Source organism: Monodon monoceros, unplaced genomic scaffold (assembly GCF_005190385.1).
Source record: "Monodon monoceros isolate NGI ecotype Baffin Bay Population unplaced genomic scaffold, NGI_Narwhal_1 Super_Scaffold_21, whole genome shotgun sequence".
Lineage (NCBI taxonomy): Eukaryota > Metazoa > Chordata > Mammalia > Artiodactyla > Monodontidae > Monodon > Monodon monoceros.
In genome coordinates, this window is record NW_021703778.1 from 127,118,080 (window position 1) to 127,134,853 (window position 16,774).

The window sequence follows — 16,774 nt, forward strand, 5'->3', positions numbered from 1 at the left end:
CTATATCAAATGAAAAGGTTTGCTAGGTTTTCACTCCTCTCAGGTAAAAGGGGCTCTTCACATTCTAATGGTTAAGAATGAATCCCTTGGGACTTCCCTAGTGGTCCAGTGGTTGAGACTCCACGCTTCCAATGCAGGGTGTCCAGGTCCAATCCATGGTTGGGGAACTAAAATCCCACATACCTCAACTAAGCCTGCAACTAGAGAAGCTGCAAGCCGCACGAAGACCCAGAGCAGCCAAAAAAAAAAAAAAAAAAAAAAAGAGAATGAATCCCTTAAAGCTCTTAGGCATTTGAGTGTCATACCACCCAAATGCTCACATACCTTTAATGATAAAGTCATATGGGATACGAGTTTATTTCTCCTGAGAACTAAATAGACCTACGAAATAAACAGGGTATGAGAATGACCTGAGTTCACAGGAATCTCTAAATTCGAAAGACATTGCTTCAGCTTTGCTAAGATTGCCTCAAAAGCCTTTTATAGCAAGAGTTTCTTAGTGAGTCACGTATTTGGGCATGGAGCCTTGGGATCTTTTTAAGCACTAAATAGAAGTGCTTTATGTTGTGCAAATTCAATGAAAGGCCAAAACAGATAGAGGACAGTGCTGAGTAAAACCTACAAGTAATCCAAAGATTCTATCATCTTAAAAAGGAAGGAGAAGGTGAGATGTACGACCGGCCAACTTTCCTCCCAGTTTGACGATTCCTGGGGAGCTTAAGATAAGCAAAGACAGCACCTTAAGTGGAACCCAGTGGAAGCTTCTCAGAAGTATGGGTTGGTTGTTGCAGAGATGGCTACTGATCCCCTCTAAGTAACTCCTCCTTTGAGTGTGAGAACCCAAGAATGTGTATGACGAGTAGGGTAAAGTACTGGCTTCACAGTCATTTCTCCAAATTATGAATTGCAACTTCTGTTATTATTACTGTTTGCAAAACAAGAGGTCACATGTGAATTATCAATGAAGAGCACATAAAAGAATATGGTCTGTCTTCAGTCTGAGCTCTGATCTGCTCTGTAATCAAGGCACTTTAAATGTTTTGGTGCCTTAGTGTACTAACATGTAACACGAGAATAACACTCATTTACTTACCTCAAGAAGCTACTACATAGGTTATTAAATCGCAAAGCACTTTGAGCTCCTCAGATGAAAAGCACTGTGGAAAAAATTACAGCTGAGGAAACTCTTTCAATGCCTCAGAATCCTGAACTATTGTGTCTATGTCTCAATTACGATTCCTTAAACACTTTAAAAATAAAATTTGTTAGTGGCACTCCATCCCCTTTTTATATGTTAATTGTTTGGCACACAGACGTTTATATACTTAAAATTTAGTTGTCATACTCCCTACTCCAAAGAAGTTTACTAATTTTCCAGTAAAGTTTATTAAATGTACCCATTATGGAGTATTCCATGTCAAGTTTAGAAAACTTTAGCTTTCTCTGAGGTACACGGGACATAATAAAAAGTTCATTTTTTTTCAAAATAATTGAACTAGTGTTATTTGTGTAAAACTACAACTTTTTAATGAAAAAAATGCTGAAAGTATGCCACAGTGTCTATATATTCATCTGAAGAGTAAAAAGATGGAGTTCTGATTAAAAAGGGTCTTAACACTATAGAAAATAAATGTGGTTCTTAAATTGTTCAAAGGAAACATTTAAAAAAATGTAATGTTTCATACATTGACATAAAACAATTAGTCAGAGGTAATAAACTATAAATAGTTAAAATGTTGTTTCTATTTTAGCATTAGTTTTTCTAAACAAGTTAAATTCAAAACATTTAAAATCTGTTACACTCATGTTTCAAAGAAATTGTGGAAATGGAAGCTTTCACGGAAATCGAAAACAATGATACCACCTTGTGATCTTTATGTAGAATACCTTGGACCTTGATCATTTTAGATTTATAACATATTTTGGTTAATACATTAGATTCAACCCATTAATATGCCTTTATATCTGGGAGAAACTAGATTGTGATCTATAACCTTGCAGTCCACCCAAGTCCTCCTTACTTCCAGGTCTTGCTTGATTCTCTGCAGGGGGTTCTGTCAGACTCATACTTAAAATGATGAAAACTATAAGTAACTTCTTTCAGACGGAACATTTGCTTTGTTTTTTAAAGTAAAATAAAGTGCTTCTAAATTCAAATATTTCTTACCCTAAACAAAAGTGAAACATACTTAAACCTGAAACTTCCATATGTTGACACATATATTTTAACAGAAAAAAATCAGTTTGGGGCCATTAATGTCCTTCAACAGTTCAGACTGGATCAAAGTTGGGTTTTGCACTATTATCGTGCTCATGTTTGTACATGAAGGTTAAAAGAAAGAGGGCAACATCCAAGGACGACCAATAGGCAGTGTGCGATGTGACAGCTGACCAATAGCGGCTCTCCACAAGGCCTTCTCTGAGTTCAAAATCAATTCTGTGATCCAATTCCACTAAAAAGAAAAGAAGTCAAACAAGTATTACAAGATTGGTTCTATACAGACTTACTAGAGTTGAGAATAAAAATTTACCAAATAGAAGTGACTCTCCTAATTATTATTACTATTTTTTAAAAAGTGACTTTCCACTCTAATCTTACAGGAAAAAATACTCAAGAGCCTCAGCAGCTCAGGATTCTATTTGGTGAACCCTTTCCTTTGTGTGCTCAGGTCAATATGGAATAATAAAGCAAGAAAACAAAAATCTCGCTTGGTATCACATAGTATATTTGGAATAAAGAAACTGGGCTCAAATGCTGGCTTTCCCATTTAATTTTTGTGCCTAATCTGTAAAATAAGGCAAACAGCCTTCTTGCAGAATGATGGGCCAGGCTTACACATAACAATGTCTACAGGAGTGCAACAGGGCACTCAAAGGGTCCTTCATTGGGGAGGCCCTCTACATCAACTGGCTCAGGGAGACGTGTTGGAAGATAACATCTATTACAGTCCTACCACGTTTTCCTCTCCACTTGGCTGAATTCCCCAAAGGCAGCCACGACACACCCTAGTCTCTATCCTGTCAGCAGGGCCTAACATGCACCTGGGACATACACGCTCATTAAATGTTTGTTCAATAAAAGAATCCACTAGGTGGCCAGGAAAGTTAAACTGGGAGGAACAATGGTAATTCTTGAGAGGCAGGATTTCATTTTATAACAGTGTTGTCTTCAAACAATTCAGTGAATTCACTCAAGTCTCTTCTGAACACACAGAAAGTTCCTGCAATACGTGTTAGAGAAAAACCACCTTACCAAATCAAGGTGCTAAGATTGTGATCGGTTCATCTAACAAATCCTTAGAGATAAAACACTTAGAAAACGATAATTTGATCTTCAGGAACTCCTTTAAAACTGTCAATGAGACATACAATATTTTGAAGGGTCTGTCTTAAAAATAAAAAGCACCGAAATCACTACTATTCAGACACTCAAAGTCTGCTCTTTGTTCAGAGTACCAGCAGATGTGAAAAGGAAAAACTGGCAAAAACTAAGGGGGTGGGAGAAAAAGTTGGGTTTTGCTTTACCCTGGAAATTTGGTAATTGCATATAGGAAATCACATCATTTTAGAGAATGATTTCACATAAATGTTTAGCTAATGCTTATTTTAAACAGGTATTCTGTGACAATACCATTTGGTGATTTAAAAATGCATTTACAGTTGTTATTTTCTATTCAATTGTGCTTTTCTGACAAAGAATGTCAGAAAATATCTACCCAGTTAGGTTATAAAACCCGATGAAATATATCAACATAGGCTTTTTACAAAGTTTTTTTAAAAACAAAATACAAAGTATTTTTTTCATTTAAATTATGATAAGCTAATCCATAATAAGAAATAGTTGAAATCCACATGTGGAACTGTGGGATAGTAATGTCTTAATTTTTTACCTTTTGTATTCCATGGGACATTTGTGTTAAATTGGTAGGTACATTCTGGCACAACAGACAGGAAGATGAAAAGAGGAAATGAATTCTCGAGCACCATGAAGAGGAGTCAAGGTGGAGTTAGTTATAAAGAAAAAAAAGGAGAAAGAAGAGGAAAAACAGAAGAGATGGGAAACATACACAGTAAAATTGGTGAAGCCCACACCAAGTTATTTCTAAGAATTCACTTTCAAATGCCACTGTAGAATGTCTTCCTAGTCCAAGTCTTAGGTTGAACTGTTGTTTTAAAGTCAAAGAAAGGGAGATTTTCAACTAGTGTTATTTGGCTCCACTTTGATTTTATGTCCCTGAAATTTATTCTTAATATGCTATTACTGTGCAACACTGCCTTTCATATACTATAAACTCAAATGATAAATTTATTGTTCCATTATATTATATGCCCTTGTACTTCTCATCACCCAGAGGATCTTCAATAAGTATCACTAACTAGATTGCCCCTCCCTGTCCCTTTCTATTTATCTGTAGGTCGTCCCCATCAAAATGGGAATTAGGTAGCCAGCTTGTACCTGATGAACCTATTTTAGTCTCTCATCTTCCTTAAAAGGTTTACCCCCGGCAGTCTGGCTGCCATTGCAGCTGACCTCACGTTTGTGTTGGTTTTACAGGTGGATGGATGGATGTAAGAGGGCCTATGTCTCATCTTCCCCCTTTCTGTAGATCACAGAATTCCCAAGGGAGTGGGGTTACTACATGGCAGCACTATTCCATCAATATATGTACTATGAGATGTGCTCTTGGCCAAAGTTGGCCCAAATCTACACGGAGTTGCCTTGGACCCACTTTCTCATTGTTACCATATCAAGAAGGGGTGGCACCATACAGGTTAGTAGTTTTTTCCGAGTTTCTCTCACTGAGTTAGGTCAAAAAGAAAGGAGAACATAAAATCATCACTTCGTCCTTCTTTCTCTCTCTTGAGTGCCTAAGTGCTAAAATTCCTCTATCTACAAAAAGAAAAAAAAAAAAAGAAAAAGAAAAAAGAATGAGATTCCTGAACAATTGAAGAGAGGTAAAAATGAAAAAAAGGTTGTTGGCTTTTAACAATCATCAACAATTAGCACTGTGCTTTCAGCAGAGAATTCTTTTGTGCACAGGGCCTGTCAACATGGATATGGTGTTGAAAAGTAAAATATATGAATAGAAAGTCACCATCTTAGTATTATAATGTGTACTAACTAGACAGGCTTCTTCTATTTAATGGGAGTGTCTTAACTTCCCTGGAGAGAAATTTTCAAAAACGTAATGAATCTTAAAAGTTATCTTATTTGTAAATAACAATTATGGTCATAATTGCATGATTTTTTGCTTCAGGTAGATTCCAAGAAAACCACTTAAAGTACTAGGTAAAGGAAACTGGGTTTCAAAATGACTGGTGAAAGATTCATTTGCAATAAGAAAGATTGTGCTCAGAGTTCTTGATAAATTATGTCTTCTTATTTTTGTGCTGCCTCAGAGCGACTATATATTTCATGTGGTTAGGTGTTTGACATCCAAGGGATATTTAAATTTTGTGACTTATCATAGCTTCAAATATATTTAAGAATATTCTCTAACCATCCTTTATTTGAAAAAAATAACAAAAACTCCATAATGAGTTTTATAATCAGTTGTCATTTCTAACCCCCAAATTTCCCGACACTAATATACCCTGAAAGACATTCATATACCTAACATTTGACAACAGATGGGCTATTTGGGTAAATACAGGCTCATGGGTTGAATATAAAGAAACTCCTGGAGATGCCCAGATTTATTGGATCCTCTACCATCTGGTTGGAGAAATGTTCCTGATCATATTATTCAGAACTACCCACTTCCACTCATCCTTAGTTCTCCTCAAAACTAACTTCTGGTTCTCTACATACTCTGTGCTTCCCACCTCTGTGTTTCTGCTTATGCTGTTTATTCTCTCTGCACTGTCTCTTCATCTCTGCTTGTCCAAATCCTACTTCCACAAAGCTTTTTTTGATTTCTCCAGGTTAAATCATTTTCTCATTCCTTAGAACTGTCAGAGGCCTTTACCTGTTGCTCTGTTATGTGGCTCATCACATTCTATCATATATTATAATTATTCCTGTAGTTATCTACCTTCCCTACTAGAATATATGCCCTCTAAAAAATACTTAACTTCCCCACCAGCATTTAAAATCTTTATGGGCAGCACTGAAATCCGTTTCATCTTGGTATCTTTTCTAGTGACTACCTACTTGGCTCATGGTAAAATTGTTGAATGAATAAAAACAGGAAAAGAGAAAATAGAAGCCATATACATAATACCATCTGAATCAGATCAGGGTGGTGCAATGATGATTAGTGGTCTAATTGCTTGGGTAGCTGGGATGGTTTTAAGGTAGTGAATAAAAAGGACTACTTGAATGTAGGACAAATGTGTAAGTGGATTAATTTTCCTTTCTCCAACTAAATATGCAAAAAGCACACATCAATTATTTCTCTATGGAAGTGACCATTACATGAACAGGGACCAGAGAGAATAAGATCATTCTTTTCTTATCTTATCTTATCTTATCATATCTTATCATTATTATCATATCATAAGATCATTTCTTGAGGGGATTTCACTGAGTTAGATCAACACAAACTGCTGTTATAGAGCCCAAAACCCAAATCAGCCTGTTATGCTGAAACACTGTTTTGGAATCTGTATCAAGTAAGATTTTTTTTTTTCAATAGAAAAAGTGCATGAAAATTAGCAATTATAAATACAGAAATTATAAAATTAGATATGGTTAAAAAATCCAAGGAAACACCTGTAACTTATTTTTTTGTTAAAGGTAAAATTCGATATTTAAAAAAAAGGAAAGAGAAAGAAGCTATAAAAAAAGGAATGAGAAGTTAATGACGAAAATAATTTTAAACTGCTAAGATTAATCTTTACTGATACATTTTGAATCTGCTGAAAATTAAAAGAGACTAAAAATATCTCTTACATCAATAATTTTTTCAAAGTGAACCTACACCTCTAAAGAACATTAAATATTTGTGTTGAAATCAGTATCGGTTATGGCATACCAACAGCCCTAGGGGAAGTGTTATTAATATCTGAAATAATTAGAAATGATAAAATCCTTTATACTATGAAATCCTTTTAAGTATATTACATGAAAAGAATACTGAATCTCTTTGAAGGCTGTAGGGCAATAGAGGAGAAAGAGAATGGCCTCATGCTTTTCTCCCCTCTCTAAAAGGTTCCTTCTTTGTAGAAGCATATAGGAGTATCATATATTTTAGCACATTAAGGGTCTAATCAATACTCGGGGGTTTCTGGACCACTATATTTAAGATTAGAAAATACAGGAAGGGAATACATATAAAATAGTCTATTAATGGTAACATTCAAGCTGATCTCATAGAACTGATCCAATTTTTCAATGAGCAGGAGAAATCTAAGTAGATCATTTTCATAGTGCTCTGAATGCTATTCCTGACATATACCATACCGAGGGTATTATCTTTATTCTGCATTACATTTTCCGGAAAAAGAAGTTGTGGGAGATTAAAGAACGATTCTTGAAGTCTGAAATCTGTGAAAAAAAAACACAAGATGCTGTAAAGTGTTGGCTGATGGTTACAAATGGCCTTCAGTGATGCGGTGGCCAAAAGTTAGAACAATACTCCCAAATAAGCTGATTAAACCTAGCATACATAAAGAAGTACACACGTTGGTTTTTGTGAAGAGCTCTTTCATGGAAAATGTAAGCATAATTAACTCTGAAATATAATGTCATAATCTGTTAACACCCAAATATCTCCCAAATGTATAGTTCATTTAAGTTCTAACCTAGAGGCAAAACAATGCTAAAAGAAACAGATTCTTTTCATAATATGTTACAAACACAGGGGAGTACAAGAAATGAAACGGTAAAACCACTGGAAATAAGCCTATGCTTTTCAAAAGAAATGAAGAGTAGCTATATAAGATGCTTCAAATTGATGTCAATAAGATGGTTTCAACTGACAACACTAAATCTTCAAAGAGAGAAACCTGATTGATCATGAATTCACAGTCTGTGTCCATCTTACCCTCAAAAAGCAAGAGAATCAAAGCCGGTAGCTTCAGAATGAAGGTTATCGAGAAGAACAGAGTCAATCAAATGTGAGCAGAAAGGAAGGAAGGAAGGAAGAAAGGAAGCCAGAATCACCTAATCACAGTGACCAAATTCCAGAAAGAAGATTTAAAGAAGAAAGGTTTTATGATTTGCAACATATAGCCAAAAGAGCAATTATGACTTAAGAAATTTGTCTAAATCAGGATTACATAGAAGAGTGTATTACTGAAGCAAGTCCAAGAATTAGTAAGGTGAATCTTGGGGATTTGATTTAAAAGGCATAATTCTCCTGTAGTAGTGGTCCAATTTTAAAAGTTGGGCTTTTTAAATCTGTACCTAAAGATGAATACATGTAACTAAGAAATCATGATTAGCTCACAGTTAGTTGAGTCTATAGTTGGCAAGTAATTTACCATTAGGACCAACAAAGAATTTATATGCTGGAATGACAGAAAACATATTCTGTTAAGATATTAAAATATAATAATGCAATACATCTAAGCATCTCTACTCACTTGTACTGGAAGAAGAAATAGGTTTCTTCTTTATTATCACTTTGAAATTTCTACGTTAAATAGTAGAAAAACTAAAAGATAGGTTTCTTCTCTCAGACCCTATAGACTTCTCTCTGTATGTCTTCATTATCCCGTCTCTTGGGCTCAAAATACCCTGCTCTTCTTGTTCCCTCGTTCACCCTAATGGTTACTAGCATCATTGCTGTGCATTAACTTTACAAGGAATTGTGACTTTTTACCTGCCATTTTACTAAATTCTTTGAAGTTATTTTTCCTCAGAAGTTTAGTTTTCTTTTGACATCTGCATGTTATAACAGAATTTTGTATTTTCACAATCTCATTTCTGATAGTAAGCAGAAGTGAGAGTTTAAGTCAGCAATAGTATAGGAACTCTTATAAGAAAACTATGAATTTTGTACAAATATCAAAATCTGAAATGCATTTTCTAGGCAGTGTTCAAAAGGCTTGCAACTATAAAATTTTTAATTTTAGACTCAGAGTCTGACATAGATAGGATTAAGTTAAAAAAATGGAATTGGCCCAAATAGGAATGTCCAACTCAGAAATGGCTAGGATAATTCATCATGGAGTGGAGGTGACTCTGGAGAAAGATCCAGCCCCTAGGACTGTCGCACGGCAATGAATGCTGGTTGTTTTAAAATTCAGAGTAGCAGACACAGTAAGAAAACAAGGCTCTAAGTATCTGAAATGAAATGTTTCAAGATTTTTAGAGGAAGAAAATAAAATTTTCTTGCTATAGTTACAGAAAGGAAGTAGCTAGTTTCAGAGTCAACATTTCCTTATTGGAAAACTAGGACTTGACTTATTAGTCTTATTTTACTGGACATTTAAAAATAAGGTTCAAGTTTACATCCTTGGAAGTAAATATATACTAAGTGTATTAGTGTTTCACAACTATTCAAGAGTTTAGACCTTATAAATCCACTGGAAAAAATTAAATAAAGCTCCATTCTAACATAAGTCCAGTATAATTATCCTTTCATTCACTCATTTCTTGAGTATCTATTTTACACAAGGTAGCTGGGATAGGATTGGAAACAATACAGTGGTTCCAATACAATTAAAGCTCTGAAGGTTTTATAATTCGGTTGGATGAAGGGAACGGAGGGATTAGCACCAGGACAGCTTTGGCATAGCAGTTTTAAAAAGTATCAAGAGTAAATACAGCATAGGTTTGAAGCAATTACATGAATTTTTAAGGCTGAGAAGACCATATTAAAAACAAAAAACCACTTTAGAAAAATCAGGGAGTGCTTACCACAAAGAGATTTGTTTTATGCTTGATGTGTAACACCTCTGTGCCACAAGGCCCTGATTATTAATGCTCTTTACTTAATTCACCAACGCAGAGGGTAAAAATGCATTTACCTAGGGATTATTCCTAAAAATGTAAGTAGAAGAAAAAGCATTGTTTCTTTAAAAGCTAAGGCAGGCGTTAGATTAGATTAAGAGTTGACTGCTAGTGTTAATATCTTAACCCTCTGTGCTCTGCACGTTTTAAAAAGGAACGGTGTAAACCTGTAAAGAACAGTATGAACTAACATGCAGAGTCAAGAAAGCCAGAACTGCTATGTGCAAGGGTCTGCGTTGCCACAGTGGACGTGGGAGGTGAGGCAACCGGCTTCTTCTCGTCTTCCACAGAGTCCCTTGATGCCTCAGATGGCTGTGATGCAGATGAACGTCCGAACCTTGAGAACAACATTCCTCCAAGTCCCTTTCCAATGCTCGCAGCCCCTACATTTCACAAAACAGGGCAGTCATTCTGCTGAATTACACCACACACCAGGCTAAAGAGCACCACCCATATTTACAGCCAGTTGGCAGAGGGACTAAGCCCTAGTCACGTTTTTCCAGGGTGGGTACATAAGAAAATTACAATTTATATTGTAGGTTTCTAAATAAAAATGGCGTTGAATAGAATAAGAGTTGTACAAACTCCAGGAATATAGCTTACAAAGGAGTAAAGATTCTATTTTATTCGTGATCATTGTTTTTTAAAGTATTTCGTAAGATTACAAATGTTAATAAAAAGAACCATGCCATTCACGTGGGCATATATTCACTATTGATATGCTTACTCCTGAGGTTAAGTGGATATGTTATAAAAAGCTATGAATAAACAATCTTTATGACGAAGTCAAATATCAATGAGTCCAGCAGATAAAGCCTTTTTATAGTGCCATCTTGTGGCATTTTATACTAAGGCAACTTGTAACCAAAAGCAATGGACAAACTAAAGTGGCACAGAATTGAACTCAGGCGCTACACCATTGTGGCTGGTACTGGAGATCATTCAAAGAGAAATTAAATACCCTTGTTGCCCTCAGGAAGGACACATATTTCGAGAGACTCTTAGGACAGGGATCAGAGAACTGGTCGGCAGGGGCACCCTTAGTACTCAAGCACTCCCTCATTTCATGGATGAGGAATCAGAGCATTAAAAACTACGTGACTTCCCAAGATCTCACAGTAAGCGATGGGGCCAAGATTAAAATGAGGGACTGGATTCCCCGATCTTCTTTTGTGCATCCAGCTGTCTTATATTCTTTAACTACAGGATCTGATCTAATTAAGAGAACTCTAGGGCTTTTGCCCTCAAATATGAACAGTGAGAAGGTGGTTAACACTAACCACAAGGATTAACTGCTGGATGTTTTGTAATACATAGGGTATTTCCAAGTACTTAAAATTTAATGTCTATATAAAAGTGCTTAAATTCATTGATAAGGAATACTGAAAAGAAATTACCTAATATGCTTGCTTTGCCTATATTTGTTATAGATTCCCCATAATGTCGGCGGGACAAGACTGGTGAAGTCACAGGGCTTGGTATTGTTGAAATGCCTTCACTGTCTGAAATTGAGGTAGGTTCTTTTGCTGGGTGAAGAAAGCTTGGCTTCATATACTCATAAGGTAGAGGATTGGAAGTATTATACCAGTGGATCTGGACTGGTGAAATGTTGCTGTAGTGTTTCAGTATTAACGGTTCTAATCTATAAGCCTTGATTTAAAAAAAAAATTCAAAGAAACAAAACATTAAGGTACAATGCTTGGATTTTAGTAAACTGTTCATTCTTATTTTATTGCATGCTCAGTAGACCTTAGCAAATGTTTAAAAACCTGATATTCTTAACATGCGTTCTTATTTCTTCACTGTTAATAATATGTAGTTTGTCTAATTATAGATCCTTGATGAGATTATAAAAAAACAATTAGTCTAGACTAATAGTGCCCACTCATTTGTTTTTCAGAGAAATATTCATTTTTATTGGGTTCTGATATCATCTAGCAATTAGATTTATATTAGTCTCACAAACAAAACTGAAGCAGTAAGCAGTACCCTGGAACACAGCAAATAAGGTCAATGTTTAATATCTAAGCTCCCAGTAAGCCCTACTTTCAAGTAGATTCATATACTAACAAACACGAGATGATGGTATAAGACCATTTGTCTAATGTGAAGTAGGGATGATACAGCAGAAAAGCCAATGGACTTGGCATCAGAACTCCCTGAGTTCATATTCTGGCCTCTGTCACTTATTAACTATATGACACTCACCAAGTCACAAGGTCTCAGAGCCTCAGTTTCCTGAGCTATAGAAAGGAGATAACACTTCCTACTACCTCACAAGGATGTTGGGAAGAATAGATAACTTTGGAAAAACTGCCTAGCACAATTCTGACATAAGCTATTTAAAATAAATTTTCACAGAAGAACTATAAAATGAATAATAAAAATAATTTGTAATAATAAGTTTGGAACCCTCCTTTATAATACAGCTGACCCTTGAACAACACAGGTTTGAACTGCGTGGGCCCACTTATTCGTGGATTTTTTCCCCCATAATTACATGTTACAGCACTACATGATCTGCAGTTGGTTGAATCTGTGGATGTGGAACGGTGGATACAGAGGGCTTCCTGTAAAATTACACCCCAATTCTTGACTGAGCACAGGGTGTACCCCAACCCCTGAGTTGTTCAAGGGCCAACTGAATAACAAAGTTTAAGACTGTACAAAGTATAGGGTATATACTGAAAGTTTAGAGTTCACCTATGATCTCAAGTTCACCTTCAAGTTATAGAAGAGTGAGTTAAATGAATGCATATGAACAAAATACTCAAGGTCTAACTGGGTGTTTTGCACACGTTTTACTTAATCCTAATAATCCTATGAGGTAAAATATTATCATCTGCATCATATACATAAGAAATAGTCTCAGAAGTGAGTTGGCCAAGGTCGTGCAGTCAGTATTTGAATCTAATACTAGATTCCATTTCAGTGAAATTTCTTAGATATAACCGTTTTGATTCTTTAACATATGAGAAATTTTCTAAAATTCTGGTGTTTAGTCAATGTTATATTTATTTGGTACTAGCTAAAGATCTTTTAAAAGACTTTATAGAATTATATAAAGCTATTTTTCAGAGAATAAATGCTATTTAAAAAAGTTTGTCTTAAATCTAGTTATATCTAGCCTTGTCCCCAAGAGGATTTAAGGAAGAATTTTTCTCATCCAAAAATCATACTTGGCGTTAAACTGGTTACCTGGATGCAGACAGATCCTAGGAGTATTTACATTAAAAAATTTATTTACAGTACAAACATACAGAGAATGTAAAAATCCAAAATGTCATAATTCCACCAAGCTAAAATAAATTCTTCCACTTTTCTATGTTTAATACATAATATTTAAATATTTTCATTTCTAAGAGGATCTACCAATCACATTTCAATGTTGCAGCATACTTTAGAGAAAAAAGTATTTTAAAGTGAGATTTTTAAAATTTATGGTTGCTACATTATTGGTATTACAACTGGTTAAGGTTTGAAAGTCCAGATGACTCCTGTCTTTTGGATTAATTGTCTAAAGATAATATTTTTACATTATGCTTTCATCCTACATACACAACATAAACAGAACATCTTTAAGGTATTTTATTTCCTGATCCCTAAACTAATCAAAGAACAAACATTTTAAAAATATGAACTCATGCAAAAGTAATAGATAAAGGCGTATCTTGGAGATACCGCAGGTTTGGTTCCAGATCACTGCAATAAAGTAAATCACACAAATTTTTTAGTTTCCCAGTGCATATGAAAGTTAAGTTTACACTATATCTGTTAAATGTGCCACAGCATTATGTCTAAAATAACAACATACATACCTTAATTAAAAACTAATGCTGTTGGAAAAATGGCACCAATAGACTTACTCAATGCAGGGTAGGCACAAACCTTGTTTGTAAAAAAACGCAGTATCTACGAGAGATGTCTGTAAATGAACGCTTTCTCATAAATTCAGCAGTACCTTGAAAGATTTCTTACAGAGTCTCTTAGGGAAAATTTAATATTGAGAGATAAATGTCCATATTTGCAACTCACCACTGGATCTGTTGGATGAAAAATGTTTAGTAATCGGTTACAAATCTCTCTGGGCAAAATATGGTCTTGACTTCCAGTGTTTCCTGGGCGGATGCCACGCAATGCCAAAAAAACTGCCAGTGGGGATCCCATACAGAAGAAATTTTCAACCTACAATGATAAAGTCATCCTAAATTTTAAAAGTAGTGAAGTGTTTTTCAAAGAATTCGGGCACAACATAATATATGGTAAAATACAAATAATAAATTTATCTCCAAATATATATATTTTTAAATGAGCTTTGTCTAGATGGTATCTGCATTACTTATTAACTATATAACAACCATTAATTATTCTAAACAGTCTATCCAGGAGCAACTTCCTTATCTTTAAATCTAATAGAAAATGAAGAATGAGAATAAGGAGAAGGAAGATTTATTAAGCTACTATTTTGTGTAAAGTAATAGTATATTAGGTATTCTAAAACATATAAAGACCAATAAGGCAGAGCTTCTGCACTCAGAGTTTACAATCCTGTGGGAGAGGCAGAATAAAATAGTGCATAATAGAGGGAAAGCGTGCTACAGGAGAGTAGACAAAGGAATAATTAATCCCAACTTTGAGGGCTTTACAAAGGAGGAAGCATTTGCACTGGCCATAAAAGATGAAAAGGATTTCCAAAGTTGGGGTTGGGATATACTGGGGCTGGAAAGATATTCCATACTAATAGAACCACATGAACTAAAGCAGAGGGAGGAAAGAAACTGGCTTAATTTAGAGAATAAAAATAACCTGATATGGTTGAAAATTGAGTGTGGGGAAAATGTAACTTGGAAAGAGAATGTACAGAACCTTGACTGTCTGACTAAAAGAGTTGGGCTTAATTTATTTTACAGGTAGTGAAAGACAACAGGATTTGACCCATGTTTTAGGTTAGTAAATCTGGTAGCAGCTTGTGAGTGAACTGGAAAATTAAGAGGCTAGTGACTTGGAGACAAGTTAGAAAACTATTGAAAGAGTTTAGGCAAAAGATAATCTGCACCCAGGAGGACAAGCTGTTCCATTCAGAAATGGAAATTTGAGAGATTAGGATGGAATCAACATGAATGAATGGAGATGGGGATAAGGAAGTGCCAGAGGCAATTCACAAGATTTGGGTCTGGCTGACTGGGAAGATATTAATTAATCCATTAACTGTAGCAGATACTCTAAGTAAATCATGTTTTTGTTCATAACTAGTTTGAGGTATCTGTAACATACCTAACAGGTAATTGAGAATTTAAGACAAGAAATAAAGAATTGGATATGACAATTTTCTTTCTTTGTTTATGATTGGTTTGCAGTTTGGTAGACAAACACACAAAGGAATTATTCTCTCTCAGATAAGAGTAACGATTGCTTTAGTGTTATCTATATTCATCAAATAATTTTAAAGGTGAAGAAGAGCTTTAGACATTTAGTCTAACCGCCTCATCTAGAGATGAATAAACAGATGAATTCAGAGATGTTAACTGATTTTGATGTGGCTAATGTTACACAACTAGTTAGTGGCAAAGCCTCATGATCACAGCCAAAGCTTCCCACTCTGTAGACCAATGTTTGTTGACATTTTTTTCCTCTTTTGAAAGTTCAATGGTAATGTGTGACAAATCAACACTTTTATTTATGAAAGTAAATCTATCTGCCAGTTAACAGGCATAGAAAGACCTCTGTTTCTTTTAGAACTCGGGAGTACTAAATATTAATTTGCTAATTCATCATATATTCTTTTTTAAATTTCAGATTTCTATATTTTTTCTCTATAAGTAATTAAATTAAAAATTCATATTATTAGACTACATGACTATTAGAAGGATACACAATTATAGGGCATCAACTCTGGTAATGTGATAACTGAATTTTGAGATAATAATATACTTAGTGGATTGTACTCAACTCTCTAGTACAAAACCCAGGACATGAAATAGAAGAGTTTACTTTTACTATCAGATCAATTCTACATATTTAACATTGATTATATATAATAATGGTGGTAGAGATGGAACTCAAATTCCAGGTGGGGGGTGACTCCAAAGACCATGCTCTTATGGCTTTTATTTTATTTTTATTATTATATTTTAACATCTTTATTGGAGTATAATTGCTTTACAATGGTTCTGCTTTATAACAAAGTGAATCAGCTATACATATACATATATCCGCATATCTCCTCCCTCTTGCGTCCCTCCCACCCTTATGGCTTTTAAATGTATCTTATAACTTTACCATATGACTTTTAAATGTATGTTAAAAAAAAAACCAAAAACCTTTATAAGTCATACAGATAGATTCAATAAGAATTTTTGCATCATTCCATCACTTAACCTGTATGTTAAGTTCCCATGATAAAAGATATCAAGAAGAAACAATAGTACACTAGACATGGGCATATATTCAACTGGAAATTAGTATTAGGAAACTTACGTCATGTTCCATTTAACACTGCAAACAAACTGTTATTCAGGTATAGGCTGTGTCTTCTCCAATGGTCAGGTCAATGTCAATGTCTCTCTGCAACTTTTTATTCTTCTAAACCATTGCTTTCGACAGCTCTATTCCAATGCTCAAAAACCCTGAAAGCTTTCCACCGCCCGTATCAAACATAAGGTCTCTTTTTCTAGCTCTTCCTGCTTTCCTACATCCTCCATGCCCTTTATCCTGTATATTCTAGCCAAACTGGTTTGCTCACTTTGCTCCAAACTAACTGCGTGCACCTCATCTTGTGCTTTTATCATACACTTCTTATTGATTAAAATGTCAGCTTTCCATCCCTGGAATCATCACTGATATAATTCCAGTTATTTTTCTTACCACATACCA

The 16,774-nt window shown here is 34.9% G+C and overlaps 1 protein-coding gene across 8 annotated transcripts in view; it reads right to left on the bottom strand.

Annotated features, from left to right (window-relative positions):
• Positions 1–235: 235 nt before the first annotated feature.
• Positions 236–16,774, bottom strand: part of DDHD1 (DDHD domain containing 1) — a 91,307-nt gene continuing 74,768 nt past the window's right edge. For 3 of the 8 annotated variants that reach the window (XM_029237667.1, XM_029237664.1, XM_029237665.1), the window contains 5 exons: positions 13,937–14,086; positions 11,299–11,551; positions 10,093–10,284; positions 7,406–7,489; positions 236–2,453 (listed from right to left, as the gene is read on the bottom strand). In XM_029237667.1, coding sequence (XP_029093500.1) covers positions 2,272–2,453; positions 7,406–7,489; positions 10,093–10,284; positions 11,299–11,551; positions 13,937–14,086 — 861 coding nt within the window. In that variant the 3' untranslated portion in view covers positions 236–2,271. The remainder of the gene's footprint in view (positions 2,454–7,405; positions 7,490–10,092; positions 10,285–11,298; positions 11,552–13,936; positions 14,087–16,774) is intronic. The other 5 variants (XM_029237666.1, XM_029237668.1, XM_029237669.1 and 2 more) reach the window with 4 other exon arrangements.